Here is a 25,993-nt window from a genome sequence, read left to right as displayed (position 1 = left end):
AAAATTGCCAGTGGCATTTCTTCTTCTACAGCTATTGAAAGACTTCTTAACTTCACCAGGAATGAATACAACAGAAACCATGATCTTTTGTAAGCAGTAAAATCCCCTGCAGTGGTACTGATATAAACTGAAATATAACTTTTTCAAAAATGTGAGAAATGATTTTCCCTCTCCCTCTTTTTTTTTTGCATGTCCCTGATGTGACTATGACAGAAGAAAATGTAATATTGCTAAAATACTCCAATGTTATACATTTAGCACCTTTTTTGGTAGGAAACTCTATAAAGATGGTATTTTTAAAAATGCCTAATTCAAAATGTAAGCAACACACAGGGTGGGACAAAAGTAGGTTTATAGTTCTAAGCTCATGAAACACAGAGTTTCTTCTTGTATAAATATTTATTAATTATTGTATCACTTTCCATACAATAAACTGTAAGCACACTTTTGCCCTACCCTGTATTTATCTCCATGCCTCTAAAAATAACTAGTAATATTTCCTTGATATCCCCCCCAAAAACCCACTAAATTTAACTTGATTTCAAATATTCATGTTTTAGCTTAAGAAATAAATAATGCACTGAGGATGGTCATATACACAGAAAACAGATTAGTCATCGCACGGGGTGAGAAAGGCGATGGAGTTTCACAATAATGGGCGCTCAGGATCTCATGATGGTGATGGAATTCTTTAAAGTTGATTTATGGAGATGACTGCACAATTAATAAATTTACTAAAAATATCATTATACACAGGATATGGGTGAACTCTGTGGTATATAAAAAGGTTTCAATAAAGTTAAATAAAAAAATGAATGCATTGAATGAAGAAAGTCTGACACACACACAAAAAAACATGTACTACATGAATCCATTTCCTTAATTTACAAAATGGGCAAAACTAATTTAGGGTGTTGAAAGTCAGAATGGAGCAATTTGGGGGAAGGTGGGTATATTGCTGGTACAGGGCATAAGGTGGGGTGTCTGCAGTGCTGTTAATGTTTTGTGTCCTCATCTGGGTGTTAGTCGGGAGAGCTTTGTGAAAATCATTGAGATGTACACTTATGATATGCACAATGTTCCTGTTGTTCTCATATGCATATTTACATATACATTCACAAATGCCTTTTTGATTTGAAAGATATATGCAATTCTATGTAAAGTAAGACTGTTATATCACATATTTAAAATATGAGTCATCAAAAGATGCTATAAGGTATCATAGTATATGATATTCAAACTTCCCACACTTAAAGTTTTTGTCCTGTTTTTAAGAAGGACTTCAAAAGAGTTTTTATTGGCAAGGGAATATTAGCATAAGCTAATTATCAAGGTTTTTTAAGAGCATGTGCAACAGATCTCTTGGGGGGGCGGGGCTTGGGGCCAGTGGGAGGGGTGGGGAATGGCTTCAAGCAGTGGCATGTTAGAACGAGGCCTTCGAGGAATTAAACAGTGCCCAGCAGAGCACCAAAAAGCTTGTGTAGCCATGATGGAAAAGGTCTGATGAAGGGTAACTGAAGGGAAGCTGTTGTCTTGTATGCTTTTTGTTGATAATCCACTTATATATCTAACACCACCTTCGTCTCTTTTGGTTCCACTAATGCTGTCATGCCTTAAAAACCACCTCACCACTCTCCACAAACATTTCCAAACACATAGCTGAAAGAGTGTTCTTTCTGTCTTTTTTTTAACCCTTCAATAAATGTAAATGAGATAAAATAAAATAGTGGGCTAATGATATAGTTTGTTATTTATCTGCTCCAGAAAACAATAGTTTTAGAGGCAGGAACAATGTCTGACTTATTTATTCACCAAACTCCAGAGTAACTGCCATGGTACACTACATTATTATTGACTCTCAAGTGTTGGTGAAGTTAAAAATGGAAATATTTCTATTAATACCTGAGGAAAACATGAAAACCTCAGTTTAATTCATAGTGCAAAATTTCTGCAGTTACCAGTTGCCAACAGCCATGTTCACCTTTAGATTGCAATGTTATGTGAGCTATTTTTTAAACCTTCTGAGGTGTGTAAACATAAAATAAAAAGAAATAAAAATCACTCAGTTAATAGAGTTAAGAGAGTTTTTAAGTGAAAACATTGGAGAGTATATTTTTTCATTCATTTATACACCATTACACATCAAAAGTTATTTTAGATAAGATGAACAGAATGCCTGGCCTCTAGAAGCCTACAGTTTACTTTAGACAAGGCAACTGTCTAAAATGTGATAATATAAGTTATAAGTATTTAGATGCAAAAAAGATGAATACAGATGATAATGAGTGAGATTAGAAGTTCTGAGAAGGAGAAATACATGTGTTCTGGCAGCTGAACAAGTCTTCTTGTGGGATCATGTTCAACCACTAAGGCCCAGGAAATCTGTAGGCTATGGGGCAGAAAGGCAAGAGGACGCACTTGGATTTGAGAACAGGAGATGCAATCAGAAAGGCAGTGGAAAACTGGCTTCTGTGGAGCAGGTATCACATTGCATACTTCTCCTAGGGGAAAATGTGCAAATCAAGTGCCACATACTTTTTGATTCAAGTACCCAATTTTTTACCTTTAACTAATGTATTAGTATACACTTTTATGTATGCATTTGTTGAATGTGTATGCAAACATCTGCATATTATAAAAGTGTTTCATGTTTGTCCTTGCCTGTGACTTTTGTCTGATTTATGAAGATGAAATAAGTTACAAAGCCTTTTAACAAGATTATGCAAGGATACACAAATAATTTTTTATTAATAACCTTCCCATCTGGAGACATGCTTAAAATATTTTGAACCTGATACAGGATCAGATTTCCAGGCAGAATAAATGAAAGAAAACAATTCCTAACCTCTTTTAGAAAAGATATTTGCCACTATGATTTAAGTTCAAATGCATTAAACTGTCCGTACCATAATTAGTCATTGTTAGCATTATTTAACACTTTGTCAATAGCATGACTGAAAGTTCATTTTAAAGCAGCTTATAATATGGACATGGTGGTTCTATCTCTTAGGGGATTAAAATTTGGAACCCAATTTCTTCTCTCCTAGAGTCAAAAGCATTTATTTTGGGCAAGTCCAAATACAAGCAAGGAACTTGCCTCCATGGAGAATTAACTACAGTTATTTCAGCTAAGTGACAATTCTTACTTGAGAAACCACCAGGAGAGCTTCCACAAATGATTTACTCAGGGTACTTTAAAGCAATTTTACTCTGCAGATTTGTCACTTTATAGTTGCATCCCATGTAATTCAGGAGGTCCAGATGATTTTTTTACACTAATTATAAGATTAAGGGCTTATTTGGGGAGCCATTAACAGTATCAATGAAAAGGTTAAAACAATTTCAATGAAAATCATGTTGCGATCAAAGACCTAGTGAAGTTAGTGCTTCTGTTACATGTTAAATGAAAACCTAACCACAGGAAAGCAGAACTCCTCCTTGATCTACACCCCAAATGGATTCTAAAGTTTGGTGGTCTGACAGAACAGTGTACCCATCCCTTTCTCCTCATGGAAAACTACTCCTGAATGATCATTACAGTATCTACATGAAATGAAATGATTAGACTTCTTTTAGGCATAACAGCAGAGAATGTAACCACAGCTGATATATATCAAATATATTAACAATGAGAAAGATACGCAAGGAGAACCAAATGAAACCAAACTAATATCAAACAGTATCCACAATTTTAAGATCTTATTTCTTGTAAAAAGTCATCTTAGCATGAGCCAATATTTTAAAAATAGACAAACAAAAGCCCTCAGATTTGCCCAGAGAGACCACTATCCTTCAAGTATATCTCACATGTTTTGATTATCAAAACCCTGGCATGTTATAATTTCTTTTATTAATTGATATAATAGCAATTTATAAAAATAAGATATTGGTTCTACCAGTTTATTAATCACATACAAACATATGTAGAATTTTAAGTATATCAAGAATACAAAACATTAAAAATAAGACAGGTCTTTCTTAAACACAAGAAAGGAAATCCTTGAGACTTGTTTTTACTTTTATTCATCAATTTGTATATTTTTACATATGCTATGATTCTCCCCATATTTTAAGAAATCTTTAAACAATAGAAGAAATGCCTAATTAAAAAATCCTAATAAAAAAACAAATTCACTAAATAAAATGTTGATAATTTAAAAATCACTGTGACCAAGTGCTCGAATAGCAAGAAGGCTTATATTAGATGAATGACTTCCTCTCTGATTTCTGAGGAGTCACAATAATAGTAAATACAAGTGCAATGCTTAGTAAATTTATCAAAAATTAATATAGTTTAAATATTCTGTATTATCTATCACTATTGACCAGTCTCTTTAGAGTTGAAGATTTTCTTTTCCTCATCCAGTGATATTATACAGCACCTTAATTTATACTGTTTTAATATGGCAACATTTTAGAAAGCTTAAATGTATTAAATGAATTAACTATATTAATTATTAAAAGAATAACTTTTTTCATTGTTTCCAAGTCCAATCTTTAATCAAAATTTTTACTGTATTTTGATTAGCGGTTATAAAAATTGCCTGTTAATTTAATTTTTATTGTCTTCTTCCTATGCTGGTAGAAAATAATTGTTAGCATTAAGGTAATTTTTCTGTAACTTCTAGAGAAAATTATAAAATTCAGCTTTAGTAACCATAAAAAATAAATTTAGTTTCTCATCTAATGAACCCAGTTCTAGAGAATATACAATAGACCATGAAACTGAATAAATAACCTAATGAATTTTAATAATTTCCCAAAGGCATTTGCAATTTTAATAGTCATTTCAGTAATATGGCAGATAATCTAATATTGAAATACTAGTTCAATTTATCCTAAAAGTATACAATACTTGCTATGTTCTTATGTATGCTGAATATGTCATACAGCTACATATTGGCAGTTTGTGTTAAATACACAAAGAAAAGAATATTAGAATTTATTCTTGTGTGTGGCATAAAAAAGTGGTTTAGTCCCATTTTTCTGCATGTATCTGTTCAATTTTTTCAACACTATTTATTGAATAAAGTATCTTTAGCCCATTGTATGTACTTGCTTCCTCTGTCAAGTATTAATTGACTGTAATAGTATAGTTTTATTTCTGGGATCTCTATCCTGTTCCATTGATCTATGTGTCTGTTTTTATGCCACTGCAATGCTGTTTTGAGTACTATGGCCTTATAGTATAATTTGATATCAGGTAGCATTATTCCTCCAACTTTGTTCTTGTTTCTCAAGATTGCTCTTGCTATCCAGAACCTTTTGTGGTTCCATATAAATTTTTGAAAAATTTGTTCTAGTTCTGTAAAATACAACATTGATACCTTTATAGGAATTGCATTGAATCTACAGATTGCTTTGGGTAGTATGGTCATTTTACTGATGTTAATTCATCCTATCTGCGAAAACGCTGTGTGCTTCCACTTATTTAAATCTTCTTCAATTTCTTTCTTCAGTGTCTTACAATTTTCCAAGTACAGGTATTTAAGGATCAATTCAAAATAGATTAAAGATTTAAATATTAGATTGAAACCATAAAAATTCTAGAAAAAAATACAGGCAGTAATATCTCAGAATTTGATCACAGCAACATTTTTTTGATATGTCTCCTCAGGTAAGATAAAACAAAGAAAAAATGAACAAACAGGACTACAACAAAGAAAAACATTTTTTCCCAGCAAAGGAGACCATCAACAAAAGAAAAAGACAACTCACAGGATTTGAGAACATAATCACCAATGATATATCTGATAAGGGGTTAATATCTAAAATTTATGAAGAACTTATAAAACTCAATACCAAAATAACAATCAAATTAAAATGGGTAGAGGACCTGAACAGACACTTCTCCAAAGAGGACATACAGATGGCCAACAGACATATGAAAAGATGCTCAACCTCACTAATCACCAAATAAATTCAAATTAAAATGACATTATCACCTCACACAGGTCAGAATGGAAATCATCAATAAATTAATAAACAAGTGGGTAAAGATGTGGAGAAAGGGGAACCCTTCTGTACTATTTTTGGGAATGCAGACTGGTACAGCCACTGTGGGAAGTGATATGGACTTATCTCAAAAAAATTAAAAATGGAACTGCCTTATAACCCAAGGATTCCACTTCTGGGAATTGATCCAAAGAAACCCAAAACACTAATTCAAAAGAATATAACTACCCTCATGTTCACTGCAGTGTTATTTATAATCGCCAAGATTTGGAAACAGTCTAAGTGTCCACCAGTAAATGAGTGGATAAACAATTTGGTACATTTACACAATAAAATACTACTCAGCTGTAAAAAGAGAAGAAAATTTTACCATTTGCAACAGCATGGATAAACCAGGAGAACATTATGCTAAATAAAATAAGCCAGTCAGAGAAAGAAAAACACTATATGATTTCACTCATCTGTCGAATCTAATAAACACTGACAAACAAGCAAAATAGAGACAGACTCATGGATAGAGAGCAGGCTGACAGCCCTGGGATGGGGTTAGAATGCAGAGGGATTGCACCTAAAGGAAAAAGAACTCATGGACATGGGAAACACTGTGGTGATTGCAGGGAGTGTGGGGGGCTGGGTGGAGGTGGAAGAGTGTATAAGGGGGATAAATGATAATAGAAAAATACAATGCAAATAAATTTTAAAAAGAATATTAGAAATATCATACCTTTGAGACATAATCTTATAGGCATCAGGCAGATAGCATCGTATATTCTCCATCTGAGCAGGGTCAGAGTCACAGATTTTGTCATCAGTCCTCCCATAGTTGGCACTTTCAATCATGATGACATCTGTTCCTGGGCAGCGCAGCTCTATGGGGTAGCTCTCACAGGAGAGCTCTCTTCGGACCACAGCCATCGGTATTGGGGCGCGGCTGAAAGCTATGGGAAGGAGGAGAAAGGAAAGTAAGTCCTCTTTATTACAAAGAAGAAAAGTGTCTATGTTTGGTTACCCAGTGTTTGGGGTAAGCCAATACTAAAGAAGAAAGCTGTTGCAATTCATAATTTTAATTGTGAGTGAGATATAGAATTTTAATAAACATAATAAATTGTGAGAGATAGAATTTTAATAAACAAAAAGTGTGTATGTTCTCTTGCTCAGTGTTTGGGGTAAACCAATACCAAGGAAGAAAGCTGTTGCAATTCATATTTTTAATTGAAGTGAGAGACAGAATATCTCTCACTTCAGTAACTTCACAGCTATTATTTATTCTAACAATAGTTATCTCTTAAAAAAAAACCTTGTTAACAGTTTTTTTTCTTTATACATGGAAAAAAAGCACTGTGAATTTTCTGGAATTTTGGCTGGTATGTTAAGTAATGATTATGTAGAAATTTCCAATTTGCTGCACAAGATTCTCAGGTAAGCCTCAGGTATTATGTGTTCATTTTGTTCTTTGTTTTTATTTTGGAAACCATTACCCCCCAAAATTACAATGTTCTTGTGTTTATAAGCATACTTAAATAAAACAGTCTGTTTCAATTTTAAGACACAATTATACACAATTATATAGTTTTAAGTAATAATTAATGTAATCTGTATACTTGGTGAGTTAATTGTAGAAATAATGAATGTTCTTTATTTAAGAAAAGGAGATATAGGCCTGGCTGGAGTAGCTCAGTGGATTGAGCGCAGGCTGAGAACCAAAGTGTCCCAGGTTCGATTCCCAGCCAGGGTACATTCCTGGGTTGCAGGCCAGAACCCCCAGCAACCGCACATTGATGTCTCTCTCTCTCTCTCTCTTTCTCTCCCTCCCTTCCCTCTCCAAAAATAAATAAATAAAAGCTTAAAAAAAAAGAAAGAAAGAAAAGGAGATGTGTATAGAAAAAAATTTGTCCTTTAGCTCCCTCCCCAAACCTTTTCAAACATGTCAAGAGGTAACCAGTGAACAATATGATAACTTTTCTATTAGACATTTCCAAAGGAAAAATGGACATTAGGTGTTTCCTCTCACCACTCTTTTAATTTTACTCAAGTAAATTTTGCTAAGATTATATCACACCACACATATTGTTTCATACCTTAATTTATTTAATTACTTAATTTAACAATATATGATGAAAATGTTTTCATTTCTATATTGAATCCCTCATGGCAAATTGCTACATTATTTTTAAATATAAAACATTGCTTAATTGAGCTCATGTTGATAAACATATAGGAATATCCCAGTGCTTTTTTTTCATATCACTGCAAAAAAGTATTAAGATATTGTGTACCATGGCTATAATATTTTGGAAAAATAAAATTTTCAAAATATGTTTAATGATATATTTCTATAAATACAGAAATGGTAAATATCAACAACTGAATGTCAAAACATTTAATAAAAATGTGCACTTTCACCCAGTAGTACTTCTCTCTTCAAAACTACATATTACCAATTCTTTTAATTTTTTCAAAGTGTTAGACAAAGAATGATATAGTATCCTTATTTTCATTTTCACTATTTTATTTGTACAATGAAAGTATTTTCATGTTTATTCCCCCTGCATATTTCTGAATTGCTTGCTTAAATTCATCTATACTTCTATTTTAAAATATCTTATTGTAGAAAAAAAATATAAAGATTTGTGGCAAATTTTTTCTAGTTTGAAGTTGATTTTAGATGTTTGCTGAACTTATGTATTTCATTTTTATACACCCAACTATCTATATTTTCATGTGAAGTTTTACAATCTCCTACTCCAAGACTATGAACATAATCAGTGCATTACTGGAAGAAAGTCAGATATTTAATTGTAAAAACTCAGTAAGACTTCTTTTAAAATGCATATAAGTTAAATTCTAAGTTGTTTGCCAATAACCTAATAAAGTTGGTTTTCATACAAGAGAATAATTTTAGAGATACTTATGTGATAGCTATAAATTTGCACTGATTGTTTAACTCACATACATTACAAAATGTATTTAAATACATATATGTGACTTTTCTTGTTGCTTTTTTATTAAGCATGAAATGTGAAAGGAAATGAAGGGAGAAGAGAAAAAAGGAAGTTAAAAAAGAGAAATTTTATTACTGTAAATATTTTCACTTGAAACTTAGAGAGAATATTGATTTGATATGTGAAACCAGGCCTATCATTTCAAAATTGAGAATGACATTACTTTTTACCACATTTATTTTGGAAAAACTAGAACTGTACCATGGACCCCGTGCACAACTTCTGAGCAGGTCACTTAAAGTTCTCAAGCTGTGTAGTAATTTCCATTCTGTATGCCACTCAACATGTTCTTTGTTTCTCTCTCCCCCCCCCCCTCGGCACATTAATAGTGTTGATTAAAGAGAGTTAGCATAACTAGAAGTGGTTGTAACATTATATATAACATAGAGAAGGGCACTATGTATCTATTAAAGAAATATTTTAACTAAATGGACTAACCATCCAGCCACTGCTTTAAGGGGAAGGTACTTAAACAGTTACAGGACAGGCGAATCAGGCATTTACATATATCAAGCTATCAATGCCCTGTTCAAATCTGGTTTATCCATGGGACTGTTCTACATTCTGAAGGATTCACTAAAAAAATAAGGGCTGCAGCTTAATCTGCATTTAGCAGAAAATGAAATCTGTAGCTTGGATTATATGTTTGTTTGTTATGATATAAAATCATTAGCAAAACAGGCTACATTTGTATTTATTTTCCAATTTTTACCTTTACACTTCATTTACCCCAAATTGTGTATATTTAAATAAAATTGAATTTACTAGAGGAAATGATTAAAGGCATCAATAAGAAAATGCGTATTATAAGGTTATTTTGAACAGTAAAGACAAGATAGTTGCTTTAGATGAATAATGGTAGAGAACATATTTGATCTGTTTATAAACAAAAATTATATCATTTGATGATTGAATATTGGGATAAAAGAGAAGGGGACAAGGATGACTACTAGGTTTTTTGCCTAACCAACAAATGGTTGGATGGTAGTGCCATAAACAAAATCTGGACATAAGTTAAATACAGGTCAGTGACTCAGAAAAGAGGTTTTATAAATTTGAGGATTATAAGTTAGTACTTAAAAGCAAAGTAGAAGATAAGATACCTAGGAAGGAGTATGGATTTTATTAAGGAGGCCCATTAGGCAGTTTTAAAATATGTTCACAGTCCTTGGGTAGGACTTGGAGGACCATTTGTATTCCCTTTCCCCTTGAATGCGGCCTTTACGGCCTTTACTTAGTGATTCTCTTCTAATGCACACGGTATTTAGAAGTGAGAGTGTGTGATTTCCCAGACTAGTTCATTAACAAGGTATTGCAGCTTCAGCATCTCTCTTGGATCACACACTCTGCACAAAGCAAGTCATTGCATCTTCAAAATACTCAAACCCCATGGCAAGATCCAGGCACAAAGCCTTGAGTCCTCTCCTGAAAGCCACCATGAACTTGTAAGGCAGGTGAGTGAGGCATCTTGGCAGCTGATTCTCCAACCACAAGAAAGCCTTCCTTTGGACAACTGAGCGAGACTGACTAGTGAAATTACACCCAGATTCTAATCTAGAGAAATTATACCATGGCAAATAATAAATGTTTACTGTCTTAAGCTACTAAGTTTGGGGCAATACATTACTAATTACAGAGAGCCCTCAATCAAGTCTGAAGGAATGTTTAAAGAGTGGACTTTGAATATGTTGGACAGATACTGAAAAAGACCGCATCAATAAAAGAAAAATATGAATTACCCACACAGATATTCTAATACAACCATTAATACAAATAGAATATATACTTTTACATTTTTTAAATACATAAAATGTTTTATTTGTTACTCAAATATGTATGTGTATATATAAAATATATAAATCAGTTTTCAGCACTGAAAACTGATTATTAATAGGTGTTAAAAACATTATTTTTCCAGTGATCATAGGAAGGGGGAAAAAAGGCTCTTACAAAAACTTTAGAATGAAAAAGAGACAGATCTGGCTCCTCCTGAGAGAGAAGCACTTAAACTACTTGTAAGTCAAGGCTAATGATTTTAAAGGAGTTTTTTAATTTGAAGAGGGACACTTACATATCTAAAAGTGGGCTATCTGTCATTATTGTCAATGTCTTTTAATAATACTTCATTACTTAACTGCTGCCATAAAGTAAATACCCTAATTTTAAGTTTGAACAGAGCCTAGAACATAATTTTCTTAAAGATGTGCATTTCTCTGTGCCATTTTACATGCCAAATCATTTATCCAAGTTTTTAAAAATGTACTCCAATAATCTAGTCCAAAATATTTGGCAGTAAAAATAACATTGGAAACCCACTAGAATATCACCCTACCATTTACTTTCTTTAAAAGTACATCTGCGAATAGTAAGCTTCTCATAAACTGAATTTCAACAAGTCTAATTCAACAAAGAATACATTTAATTTAAATGCTGTTATAGTATTTAATCAAGTTTAACACAGTGACAATCAAAAAGGACAAAGGCAATTATGTTTTGAGATAAAAAAATGAAATTTAGAAATATGAAAATACAGGGGGGAGTTATACTGAATTGAATATCATAAGAACAATTGTTACTCAGCTATCCTTTTGACTTACAGAGCTTCAGCAAGAAAGTAGCATTAATTATTCTTTTAGAAGATACACATATACAAAGTGGTAGCCTTCATGTAAAATGGTCCACACAGTTTGGCCTTAAAAAGGTAGCAAGTATTTGAATAAATGAATTCATATCTACTTGCTATAACTTCTTAATACTTAATAAAATTATTTGCACATTGTATCCCAAGTATATTCATGAGGGATACAATTTCTAAGATGGTTTCAAATTTCACATATCACAATTATCCCAATATTTTTCTAAATGTCAGAAACTCCCAACTGGCTGTTTAAAATGTTCTTCAGAGTAAAAATTATAATTTCAAGAATCCAGTGAAAACAATTATACAATTCAAAAGAAATAAAAAGATATGCTAGTTTAATGCATACTAATCACCTACACAGTGTCTGCTGGGAGATACTGAATATAAGACACAGACATTGTTTAAATTCTCTCTCCTACTGAGGATTATCTCAGGCCTAGAAGTAGTCCTATGCAGAATGGGATTCTGAAATTGTCAAAGGGTTCTGAAAAGTTATTACATAAAATCAAGAAAGGGATAAAAATTAATGTGTGATGGTTAATATTACATGTCAACTTGACTGGGCTAAGAGTTGCCCCGATAGCTAGAAATGCAATCTGGAGAACACTGACTAAAACAGTGTGTGGTGAAGTCCCAGAAGTCAAGAGATGATATCAGTAATAAATGAAACAAAAAGGTTGCAGCGTAATGACAAGATAAGTTGGGTGAAGGCTTGGAGCAGGGCAGTAGAGATGGGCATCTGACCCTCCTAAGTGTCTCTATGGGACTCGAGAAGCTTATAGTTGGATAGAAAATGTACATATCTATGCAAGGTTTTCACATATCATAAAGCACCAAGAATTATGTGGAATAGATTAACAAGTACTGAACATGTGTTGATGAACATGTGTTTGGGTGCTCAAGCAAGATTTCTTGAAGGAGCATACTTGAAAAAATGAAGCATTATGTGAAAATAGGAGAAGAGACAAGATAATCCAGGCAGAAATTCTGAACAAAGAAAGATGTACTCAGAGTCCTGAGTGAGGGTCTCAATGAGATATCTGCACTCACATGTTCATTACAGCACTATTCTCAATAATCAGGACATGGAAACAGCCTGAGTGTCCATTAGTGGGTAAACGGATAGATTAGCTGTGGCACATGCAGGGTGGGGCAAAACTAGGTTTACAGTCATGAGTGCACAAAACAGTTTACTCTTGAACTATTATTTGTTAATTATTGTATTGTTCTTTATACAAACACCTATACACCTACTTTCACCCCAACTATACATACAATATAATATTTTCCAGTCATGTGAAAAAACAAAATCTGCCATTTGTGACAACATGGATGGATCTTGAAGGCATTATAAGTGAAATAAGTCAGAGAAAAACATATACTGTATGATCCCATTTACATGTGGAATCTATAAAAGCCCAAGTCCCAGAAACAGAGAGCAGAATGTATCTGTCTGAAGGAGGAGGCTGAAGGGAGTGGGCAGATGTTGGTTCAAAGGGTACAAACGTTCACTGAAAAGATGAATAATTCTGGGGTCCTCAAGCACAGCATGGTGACTACAGCTAACAATACTCTACTAATAATATATAGTTGAAAGTTCTTAAGAGAGACCTGAAATGTTCTCAACATATACACGCACAAATACACAAATGGCAATTTTGAGGTGATGGAGGTATTAATTAAGTCTTCTGCGATAATCAGTTCACAATACATGTGTTTTAAATCAACCCACGGTACACCTTAAATTTACACAAAATTTCTGTTGTGTCTCAGAAGAGTTGGGGGGGAAAAAGAAAGATATATTCAGTAAAGAAACAGGACCAGATGGGAGACAGAACTAAACAGTCGTCAGACAGAAAGAGCCTTAAAATCAGATTCAGAGTTTAGGTGCAATTGTATAGGACAGTGGAAGAAGACATTATAACCTAATAACTATCTTTAAAAGCATTAGACAATAGATCAATCAAACAGATAAGAATGAAAGATAACAGAGTCTGGGAATTATTGTGGAAGACACTGTGCTAAGCTCTACAGTGATGTGACGATGATAATTGCTAACAACAATCGAGTGCTTTCCATGTGTTGGTGCTTAAAAAGTATATTGTGTCAAACTGCAAACAGTAACAACTCGGCAATATTTTCATCCCCACTTCATACACCAGGAAACTGCAGCTCAGCCAAAAATGGTAAGGCTGGGAGGCTTGGACAAGAGAGTCACACAGGTGAGATAAGAGGTAGAGATCCTCCTGTGGCACAAGAGACAGAAAACAGAAGGGGACTCGTTTCAGGGAATGCATAAGGAGTTGAGAAAAATTGCACTAATCATTATGATGTAAATTTCAGTGAAATAAAGTCCAGTTCCTGAATATGACATGTTAAATTAAATATTATATTTATTGTGTTTGACAAGGGCTTTTTAAATAGTACAAAACATAATTCTTACTATTTGGAGAATTTCAAGTATTCCTTTGTTTAACACACTGATGTTATAACACAAAAAGTTAATATGAAGATTTTCTTTATGTGAAAATACACTGCATAAAGGTGGCAAATCACTAATTTTAAAATGTAGTATTATGTCTCAAATGTAGTCAGTAACTTTTCTTGCAGTATGTAAATATAATTTTGTGAATAACAAATTTGAAGTTTGTGTCATTCTTACTATAAAACTAAGAAAACCTACAGCCATGCAGATTTTAACAGAAGAAACATACAGAAAATTTAATGAAGGATAAACATGGTTTGAATAAACCAGCACCTGTTTATATTCTTTCTCTCCTTCATTCTCTCTCTCTCTCTGTCTCTCTCTGTCTCTCTCTCTCTCTGTCTCTCTCTCTGTCTCTCTCTCTCTCTCTCTCTCTCACACACACACACACACACACACTTAATTGGAAAGCATAAAGAGTTTTCAGTGGCCTATAATTCAATAGCATACACCTACAGAAGAGAGAAACCTTGTGATAACTTCTTTGTTAATACCTTTAACGTTAAAAAACACATACAATGATGTTTATGAATCCTTTATCCACAAGACTTAAAACAGCCTTATATATCCAGTCAGTGTTGAACTGTGTCTACACAATCCACCTGTAAGGGGGATAAGCCAAAACGGAAAGACGCTGAACAAATCGATACCTCCACATTAGTATTTCTTCTAACCTAAGTTTTCTCTTGTCTGTTTACTGCATTGAAAAGTTAACATTCATTTGAGTAGAATGTATCTGCTAGGAATAAGTTTGTAAATTGAATATGTTGCTTAAACATGAAATGTTTATTCTTTGTTTTATTCCCAATGAAAACTTTTATTAGCAATATTTTCAACAAATATATTTTTATTTAGAACTTAACTAATACTAAATACTAAATGTAAATCCTGGTTTTAAAGGCAGTGAATTTCTACTGAGTAATATTAGTGTATTAGCCAACTAAATCTCTCAGCCTAAGAAAGTCCAGATATATCCCAAATATTCAAATTTTGGAATAAAAAGAGTAGGCAACTATTTTTTTTTAATAAGTAGTAAATAGAAGAATGCCAATTTTTACTTTAAAGCAGAAAAAAGCAGGAAGACTGAAAATGTAGCCAAAAGGAAACCATCAACCAGAGGGGATAAAACAGCACACACTAGATAATTCCGGACACTAGTAAAGATGTTTCGAGTGAAAGTGAAATCTGCTGGGCTAGTGTGGACGTGAACTCTAACCTCTCTCCAGCTTTGTGGGGCAGCCCCCAGGAGTGTTCTACATGAATCAATTTCTATCTCCTCTCTAACAATAAAAGAAACAAAAAAATATTCTGAAAGGCAGAAAATCAGCTCACACATTTAAGTTTCTAAAGCCATATAAAATGACTTCTAAAACCACCTTTTAAAAAAAAATCACAGGAAACAGGTGATAAAGGATAAACCAAGGGTTATTTATACATGTAGGAAAACAGTCATGAAGTGACATAGAGCACATACAGCACTCAATTATACTTGTTCTGTTCAACCGCAAAATATACTATTGAGGTTAGTAAAACACATTTTCCCACCTACAATAAAATTTAATAGAAACTGTATAATACATTTGCAGGGCCACACAACAAGTTTCTTGAAATAGATTAAAATGAATGTTTCAAACACCCACCTCAATGTCTCCTGCAATCATTAAACAAATAAATTATGAAATAAAAACTAATGTTTAAAGTGGTGGTTGAGAAATACCTATTTTGACATGCCTGAATGATCAATATAAATCCTTCACATCAGTGATTAACCTCATTTATTCAACAAATACAAACTGAGCACAAGGGAAGTGCCAGATACTTCCAGGTTGTGGTTATTGAAGAAAACCAGGTTTGCCACCCTGACGTTGCCTTTTTGGGATATGGATTTTAAGCCATTTATTGAGAAACAAAAGACTCAGAAAAAACCTTTGACTCCTTCCCCGCTTTTTGTCCAACTGACTTAGACAGAGAAAACTCCTTCAGGAAGGAGATATTAGAATGCTCACCACAGTCTAATTTGAATTAAGTATGATAAATAGTATGGCTTTAGGAAGGGGCCTCTTAGCTGGGTCCCAATGTGCCCTTGGTTTTTGAGTTTCCTGCCATGTCTGTTCCTCTCTTCCTCAACTCCCTGTAAAATGCCCATTCTCATTTCCGAAATATAAGTCCCCTTTCTCCTTTGCCCAAAATATTGTATATACCCAATGTTGCTTCAATATCTTTAGAATTCCCATGCTTATAAGAATGCCCCATGGACATGCATGAAAATTTTGATGATCTCTCATTAATATGCCTTTGTTAATTTGGTTGTTAGTCCACCTAAATGAACTTCAAAGGTGGGAGGAAAAGTATTACTATTTTTTAGCCCCACAGCCCTCAATGGTCAATAGAACATTGGCTCATGACCTTATGGGCTTTACAATAAAATGGGGATGGGGGTAAACGTTAAAAACAATTAAATACACAATAATTAAAGAACCTCAGAATGACTATATGAACTATGATGGAAAATGAAAACAAAACAAAATATGACACTATGAGAGAAAATAACACAGTTTCACCAAATGACAGCTTGAAGAACATATCTATTTGTGGATTACCCACCAAAGTTGGGAGTATCCAAAATGATTTTAATAAGAGTATTTTTTTAAACTACTAAAACACAAGTTTCAAATCTCACAGTGCTTCATGTTATTCAAAATCACTCATTAAGTCTTGGTCAAACTCTTAGTAGAGGACAATGAAAATGTATTATTACAGACAGACATTTACTTGAATCAGTAAGTTGTTGAAGGGGAGAGCACAAAGCATAATTACATTCACAAATGGCTTTCAGTGATTCGTACCGAATAAAGTACATTATTTTTCCCAGTTTAATCAAACCACATCACATTGCAAGACTATCTAAACAAATGAGAAAAAAATGCTGACATTTGTAAAAAGATTTTCAGATCTTTGATTTAACTGGTATAGAAAAAATAAATTTTGTTGAGAAAGCATCCACAAGAAGATCTGTGCTACCTTTAATAAATATTATAGGGGGAAGTTTTCTAATATTAATAATTGATATATTAAGGTATTCTAATCTGAGTTTGCCAATCTATTTCTAAAGAGTTTACATTAACATAGATATCTTGCAGATTTTAATAGGTCTACAAGTTATCATCCCAGGATTACAAAGTAAAATGAAAGCTATTTTTTAGGAAATAATCCCTTTAATTCTTAGAAATTTGCCCAGCTCCAGAAAACAAACTGATCATTAGAAATACATAAATCCAAAATTATTTCCTAATGTGACACATCTTCCTGACAATTATGTCGGACTGATTGAATTGAACTTTCAATATACCCTCTTTATAATCTATTTTCATATTTTTTATCACTTGGATATCCACTAGTATTTTCCAGATCCTTGCTTTTAATCTTGGCTGCTTTAGTTATATTTCCCTATTATCTAAATAGGATTCTCTTAATATTTGGGGAAAGTTTTTTTGTTTGTTTGTTTGCTTTTTGTAATTACCTTGTTCACTGAATTTATACAGTGTGTCCAGAGGCACGTTGCCATCTCTATTTAAAAACTAAATCTTCAGTTCTCCTCTGGTCCAGGCACTTGGAGGGCTGAGGCCTTGAGTTCATGGCCAACTCCGTAAACCACACCATGAACAACCAGTCCCCAAAATGGCATAGAAATGGTATCAAGTGTTGGGAACCGTCCTGCCTGGTATCAGAAGCTGTAACCCCCACCAAGGCTAAGGCTGAGAGAACAACCTTGAAATCATAAGCAACCAAGGAGACAGGCTTATCTCCCTGGCAGGAGAGCTGCTTCTGCTACTTCATCCATAACTGGCCCCCAATGCTTGGTCGGTTAGCCAATGATGGGTAAGATTTCCCAAGGGAGGAACGAGCTAAGACAGGCACGATCACATGGGAGGCCCCCAAAGAAGGACTTTGGGGGCTACAGTAAAAGGGGGTAATGGACCCTCACCCCTCCGCTTTGACAAAGCCTGAGTCCTCATTGTCTGTGAGAAAATATCCTTATCTCTTGGTTGCCTTAGTTCCCTTGCTCCACCTAAGCCTGAAACAATGACAGAGGGTGGTGCAGCCCTGTGCTGGAAAGGGCGGGTTCCCCGGGTGATCAAGCCTAAGAAAGAATATGTAAAATCGTGTGAAAACTGCTTTGTTTAGAATGCTCTCAATTGAATGATAAGGGTCCAAGGAAGAAGTAAGTTTGTTCCTCAAAGTTTTATAGCTCTTTGACCCTGACTCAAAATAGGCCCTCAGAGTTCTTTGTTATCCATTGTTTGACCCTTACTTCTTGGCAATGAGTAATGAGCTTTACCTGAATTTTTATGCAAACAAACCCAATAAAAGCCTGCTCGGGTGGGAAAATGGGGAGCTCTCCTCTAGGGAGGAAGGCCGAGGTGATCCCCACTAGAGAGAGTGGCCGTTCCATTCCTATTTCCCCACAGGACCTGGTTGTCTCTGTGTATGTTTTTCTTGTGTTTCGATGAGCCATCCGCAGTGTTCTGCAGTCACTGCAGGTCGGTGATTGCGACAATCAAGAACCCCAATCACAAAGATACAAATCTCTCAAGGTGTAGAACCCAAGATCCTGAAGAACAGGAGCTTTTCCAAGAAGCACAATAAGAATGGCCTGAAGAAGATCCATGAGGCCAACAATGCCAAGACCATGACCATGAGTGCACACGCTGAGGCTATCAAGGCCCTGGTCAAGCCCAAGGAGGTCAAGTCCAAGATCCCAAAGGGTGGTAGCTGCAAGTTCAGTGGACTTGCTTATATTCCTCACTCCAAACTCGGGAAAACTTGCTCATGCTTGCATCGTCAAGGGTCTTCCCATGACAATGTGCTGTGCTGTACTGGCCAAAGGCCAAGGCCAAGGCCAAGGCCCAAACCAAGCCCCAGGCTGCAGATGCGGCTGTGGCTCAGGCTCAGGCTTTGGCTCCCAAAAGTGCCCAGGCCCCTGCAAGGGCTCCACAGTAGAGGCCTCTGTCTGCCCATGTGAAGACAGAAGGACTGGTGTGCCCTCAGGGCTGGGGTCCTCCTGTGGTGTTTGTGCAAAGAAACCTGAGGCAGGGTCTGTCCATCAAAAACAAAAACAAAACAAAACAAGAAAAAAACGACCAACTGAATCTTCAAATTATTAAATTCTAAAGCTATATGTTTTGTTTTTTTTTTAAGATTTTATTTATTTATTTTTTAGAGAGGGAAGGGAGGGAGAAAGAGAGAGAGAGAGAGAAACATCAATGTTCAGTTGCTGGGGGCCGTGGCCTGCAACCCAGGCATGTGCCCTGACTGGGAATCGAACCTGTGACACTTTGGTTCGCAGCCCGCACTCAATCCACTGAGCTATGCCAGCCAGGGCTTAAAGTTATATGTTAATAAATACTTATGAATGGTGATTCTACACATATACTTTACTGGAATTACTACCCAATTATTTCTTATATTTATACTTGTGTTATCAGTATATTCAAGGTGTCACAAAATCTCTCTCTCTCTCTCTCTCTCACACACACACACACACACACACACACAGTGTTGCTTCATAAAAATGTGAATTTTTAAGTTTTTTGTTTTAGTATTGATAGTTTAGGTCTGATGAATCCATGCTCTTTCTCTCAGTTTGATGTGAAATACTCTTTCAAGGTGACTGGTTATGAGTAAATGCCCTGGTAATAAAAAATTTAAGCTGAATGACAGAGTTCACTTGGTTTGAGAATGAAAATATTTCATTTTAACCTAACAGTTTAAAAAATAATCATATGCATTCTTCATTTTTCTTGTTCTACCCCTATTTGGCCAACATTTTATATTTTTCCCTCACATACTCTTTCAAGAAAGAGATATCAATGGTTATTTTTAAAAATCATGTATCATTCTATAATAAAGTCCCTAATGTCTAATTATTCACAGGTAATAAGCTTTCTCTGGTTAGTTTTACATCTGTCTAATTCTATAAAACAATGAATGCAGTTTAGTAGGCTTTTTTTAAAGGTTTTATTTATTCTTAGGGAAAGGGGAAGGGAGGGAGAAAGAGAGGGAGAGAAACGTCAATGTGTGGCTGCCTCTTGAGTGTCCCCTACTGAGGACCTGGCCTGCAACCCAGGTATGTGCCTTGATGGGGATCAATCCAGCAACTCTTTGGTTCACAGGCCAGCACTCACTCCATTGAGCCACCCTAGCCAGGGCTAGTAGGCTTTTTATAGATATTTGTTGAATGCAAGTTAGAAGTATTTTCTAAAAATTTTTGTTTACCAGTTTTAACTGGACAGATTCTTTGCCCAAAGTCTCTACCAAACAAGAGATTCTAGTCCATAACTTTATGAAAAATATTAATCATTCAATTACTATTTTACAGAAACAATTTAATATTACATTAATATCAATTTAGAAGAAAACTATTTTATTATAAATATAAAGGATTTTGCTCAGGTGACTCATAAATCTTATTTCAAAAATGGCCCAAGAATTTGGCACAGAAAAAATATCTGAACTCTTTGCAAAAATGATCATTTACATAAAGATGCTCAGGGATTCAAAGTGCCAAAAGCATTTCTTTATATGGGTGGCCTCAAAGATGAGGTTGGATCACAGAATGGACCTTAAAAATACATGGAACACAAATATCTGTAATAATTATAAACCTCTGCAGCATTAATTTAACATGACCTACATTAATGCATTGTTATTTATGCAGCACACAAACTGTGATGCAAGTGAAGTTTGTATTAATCACAAGTTGCTAGTCTATTATTTAATTTATAGAATTTTGAAATACCACATTGCTACATCACCAGTTACATAGTTTAAATTTTCTAAGGATTGGGAAATGTATTTTTCAACACATGTATTAAAATAGGATCCTCTGCTGTCTCTTAGATAATTCATAATGCCTCATAAATTGTTCTTCTAAACTATATTCATTTATAACACTGTTTCTTTTCCCACATCCCAACATCTGGGTAAGCTAAGAATTTCACTTCTAAATCTAAGAACAGACTGAGCTATAAATTGGTTCACAGAACAAAATAAAAAGCCATGAGAAGCTGAATGAATGGTGGTTTCCACTGGAACAGACAAAAAATGACACAAATAAGTGTAACTGCACAGATAGAATTTACTAAAAGTTAAAGTTTCTTCTGCACTTACAGTTACCCAATCAGTTTCTGTAGAGAAATTGTTAGCCCACTGGAATAATATTTACACTTAAGAAAGTGATGAATTGCATGATTATAATATTTTCTATAGTTTATGGGCCTGTTTACCATAACAGTAAATCTGTTAAAGCAAGTTTTGCCAAGAAAATGAATTTAAAACAAGCCAAAAGAATTTTTAAAAACTCTCTAACAGGTATTATTAAAGTCTTAAAAAATACTCAAACAGTTCATTTGGGAAAAATCATTTGATGTGAACCTCTCATTATTTGTAAGTTAATACAATTTATTTATCTATCTACTGAACCGTTCATTCAACAAACAGCTGTTGAATTTTATTATATGCCAAGAAATAAGCTTTATTCTCCAGGAGGTGAACATGAATGTACTGAATATAAATATTATGGTTCCTATCCAAAAGCTATTTATTCATAAGCAACTCCTTTAAACTTGATGGAACAGTTTTTCTATATTAAATGAGGATAATTTAAACCTCTTTCACAGAAATCAAATCATTTGTTAAGTATATAGTAAGTGTCAATCGAAGTTGCATATCGAGTATGTTTTGATATTGCTACAGTTGTAAGTGAAAATAAAAAAACATACAAAATGATTCTGAATAGAGGGAATGGTATGGATAGAGGTACAGAGAGCTATCTGGGGGTCCTAAGTATACATATATTCCAATGATATTACTATTTGCCTCCATGTGCCCCAAACTTCCATGTTCCTCTTATCTGAGCCCTTGAATTGTCTTGTCGGCAAATGTATTTTCTTATGTCTGCAGTCTCTTCTTCAATATAAATCTCATTTAGATTTTATACTGTTTTTTAGACTACATCTTGTGTCCTTTTCTATGTCTTCACTGCTTAAAGATATCTTCTGCGATAACCTTGACTCAGGACCACTTTGATCAAACTTCTCTCATAATCCTGTGCCATAGTCCTTGTCCCCAGTCATTTCCATACTCACCCATTTGGTTTAAATTAAAATAAACAGAGAGGTAAGAAAACATAGGTTTAGTCAGGAAATGGCAATATGTCTACTTTTTTAAAAAATATTATTTATTTATTTATTTTTAAGCAGAGGAGAAGGGGAAGAGAGAAGGAGGAAAACATCAATGTATGGTTGCCTCTTGAGTGCCCCTTACTGGGGACTTGCCCTGCAATGCAGGCATCTGTCTGGGCTGGGAATCGAACCACTGACCCGTTGGTTCACAGGTCAGCACTCAATCCACTGAACCACACCAGCCAGGGCTGGAAATGGCAACATATCTAGTTTTGCTATAGCTACTGGTGCATGATATGAGACAATATATGTCACCAGTGAAAATATACTTTAGATTATGTTAAAAAGAGCACTGTGGTTGGTTTTTGCCTCATTCAACAAATTATGATTGATTTCCTACACATAGTGCAAAGGGCTGGTGCATAACAGTAAACTAACAGAAAAAGAAAATCTACTCTAATGAATCTTAATTTCTCATTGGGGACACAGAAAATAAACCATAAATTCACAGTGTATCCGTTACTGGCAAATGGTATGGGGCATGTGTGTGTGTGTAAATTTCTGATATTGCTTTTTTTTTTTATTATAGTGGCATGCCTGACCTTTAACTTTGGATTGCCAAGGCATCCGTTTCATAAGACATGATAATCAATAAGCACATTGCCATGCTATATAACACAGCTACTAGCAAAACAACAAAATAGGGAACTAGACACTCCTACCTCAGGTCTCTCTTTCAGAAATCCCAGGGCAACCTAGATAACCCAATGCTTCAGTGACCCTGTTTCTCTCTTTCTGAGGCCTGATTTCTACTTAGACTCTAGATTAGCCAATAAAAAATGAACTCACAAAACCCTGGACACCCATTCTGAAACCCTAATAAGGACAGAACCCTATTCCATACTCTCTCTCTACCCACAGTCTCCTTGTTTGGCTCATGGGAGTGTTGTGTCCCCACTAGCACCTGAGACTAATAAATCCTTTTCCTCAAAGTTCCTTGATGGTTGTTGCTGAAGTGAACCCTGAGATCCTAAAAAAACCACAAGGGCAGGCCCAACCACAACATTCCACCACAAGTAATGCAGGCCTAGGTGGGTGCCTCAGGTGTGAGCTGAAAGCACTGCCCTAGATAGGCAAGGGCCAAGGGCATGTTGACTATGAGGGGTAGGGAGGTGTTTCAGATAGGAGGCATGGCTATCTTTGAGTGGAGTCTTGATTTGGATATAACTGCACATTAGGAAGAATAATCTGCCTGAGATGAACAAGATGGATTTGAGAAAATTTAGGGGAAATATAATAAAAAGAATAACCAGATAATAATTTTAATCACCCAGAAAAAAAAAAGGAAATGGCAATATTGGTAAAGATAATAGAGACTGAAGCTCTAAGAGACTTGGGGAAATTAGTCCAAATTTTGTGTCCACTCAGGATGTGGGAAGGATAGGATGGCAACAAAGTGGATAGTGGTGGCTGTATTAGTAACAGAAAAAAGAACTGTCAGGGGTGCTTAATTTGCTGGGGAAAAAGACAAAGATAAAGTCAATTTTAGTTAAGTCTTTACATACAAAAAGCTGAATAACAATTTAGCCTGTAAATCTCAAGCACACATGTAAAGTTGAGAAAATATAAATGATGGTCATCTGAATTAAAAATGAAGTACAAAATCCATGAGTTAAAACAGATTGCCAACAAAACTTGCATTAAATATTCATAGCAGCAATATTCAGAAGAGCCAGAAATGGAAATGACCCAAATGTCTACCAACAGATGAGTGGATAAACAAAATGTGGTATATTCATACAGTGGAATATCTTTTGGCTATAAAAAGAAATAAAGTGGGTGATACAAATGTTTTAGAACTTGATGTATGTAGTAGCTTCACATCGTTGTGAATGTATTAAATGCCACATAAGTGTATGGGTAAACTTATGCTATGTGACTTTCACCTCAGGAGAAAAATTAAAAATAAAACACTGACATGCAGATACATGCTATAACTTACATGAACCTTGAAAACTCTGTGCAAAGTAAAGGGGACCAATCACAAAATACAACACAATGTGTTATTCTATTTATGTGAAATATCCAAATAGGCGCATCTACAGGGACAGACAGTAGATTGGCGGTTGCTGAGGATTTGAGGGTTTGAAGGAAAATGTTGAGTGCTTGCTAATAGTCACAGTATTTCTCTAGGGGATGACGAAAATATTCTAAATGTTGATTGTGGTGATGGTTGGACAATTCTGTGAATATAACAAAACCACTGAATTGTAGACTTTAGGAAGATAAATTTTATGGTATGTGGAGTATATCTAAATGAAGCTATTACTTTTGTTTTTAATTTCCAAGGAAGACGATCTAGACAGATATGTTTCTGAACCTTTTTTGACTGTGGCCCATAGTAGTACATACAATTTTTACTTTATCTCGATACAAAACTCACACACTCAATCACACACAATGGAAACAAAAGATTCTCCAAACATCACCAGAGCTCACTGATAAGGTGGACTCTATTCTGGCTTCACTAAAATGATTTTAGTCTCAACCCATTAAATTGATTTTATAATTCCATCACCAGTCATAATTCACATAGTGATAAAAACACTATTTTAGAGAAGAGAAGATAGCTAAGGGTTATCCCAAGGATTAGAGTAATCTTAGGGGAAAGGATAAGAATAGAAGGGCTCATGAAGAAAAATACAAAGGGTTAAAGAAGCAGAGAGAGAGCCATGATTATGCTTTACAGAACCAAAAGAGGTAAAGGGGATCATGAAGTAACTAAGAATCAATATTAGATGATGAAGAGTTTTCAATGACAATGAAAACTAAAGACCATTAACTTGAAAGCTTTAGACTGAAAGTGTGTGTCCCCCACCACCCACCACAATCCCTATATTTAAACTTAATCCCCAATATTATGGTATTTGGAGGTGGGACCTTTGAGACATGATGAAGTCATGAGTGTATAACCCTAATGATTAGTATTAGTGGCTTATAAAAAAGACCACAGACAGATTCATTCCAACTTGCACCATGTGAAAACGCAGCAAAACAATGGTCATTTATGAACCAGATCACTGGCCTTCATCACACAATGAATCTGCCCAGAGCTTGATGTTGGACTTTCCAGTCTCCAGAACTAGGAGAAGTAAATTTCTGTTGTTGATAAGTCACCTTGTCTATAGGGTATCTATCTACCATGCAACCCAAACCATCTAAGACATGTATTTAATGGACTTTGCTTTAGTTTATTACAGTGGGACTAACATGGAGTATAAGGAAATTCTTTGTTACAGAATTCTGACTTCATCACTTGTACGTAAAACCATGGTATAATTTCTCAATTCCTCAAAGCCTCAAGTACGAATATAAGCAACCATTACACAACACCTTTCTTCTACATTTTCCATTTATGAAGGATTGGTTCTACAGCATAGTGCAGGGATGTCAAACTCATTTTCACTAAGGCCACATCAGCCTCACAGGTTGCCTTCAAAGGGCTGAATGTAATTATAGGACTCTATAAATGTAACTGCTCCTTAACAGTTAAATGAGAGCTTGGTGCTGCTGCCTGGTAGAAACAAGGTGCCAGGCTGGATAAAACAAGGTGGGGGGCCAGATTCAGCCCGTGGGACTTGTATTTGCCACCTGCGGCATAGTGGGAAAGAAAGGAAAACCTGGATTTGGAGCACAAATGATAAATAATACATTTAGTTACAAATTA

General features: G+C 34.8%; 1 protein-coding gene across 13 annotated transcripts in view; it reads right to left on the bottom strand.

Moving 5' to 3' along the window:
* Positions 1–25,993, bottom strand: part of ADGRL3 (adhesion G protein-coupled receptor L3) — a 761,150-nt gene that overhangs the window by 395,582 nt on the left and 339,575 nt on the right. For all 13 annotated transcript variants that reach the window (XM_045834530.1, XM_045834518.1, XM_045834519.1 and 10 more), the window contains one exon: positions 6,680–6,893. In XM_045834530.1, the coding sequence (XP_045690486.1) occupies positions 6,680–6,893 (214 nt within the window). The remainder of the gene's footprint in view (positions 1–6,679; positions 6,894–25,993) is intronic.

The sequence above is a fragment of the Phyllostomus hastatus genome, unplaced genomic scaffold, assembly GCF_019186645.2.
Source record: "Phyllostomus hastatus isolate PE091 unplaced genomic scaffold, TTU_PhHast_1.1 phas_contig_196, whole genome shotgun sequence".
Taxonomy (NCBI): Eukaryota; Metazoa; Chordata; class Mammalia; order Chiroptera; family Phyllostomidae; genus Phyllostomus; species Phyllostomus hastatus.
The sequence above is the reverse complement of the archived record's forward strand: the minus strand, read 5'-3'. Positions and strand labels throughout refer to the sequence as shown.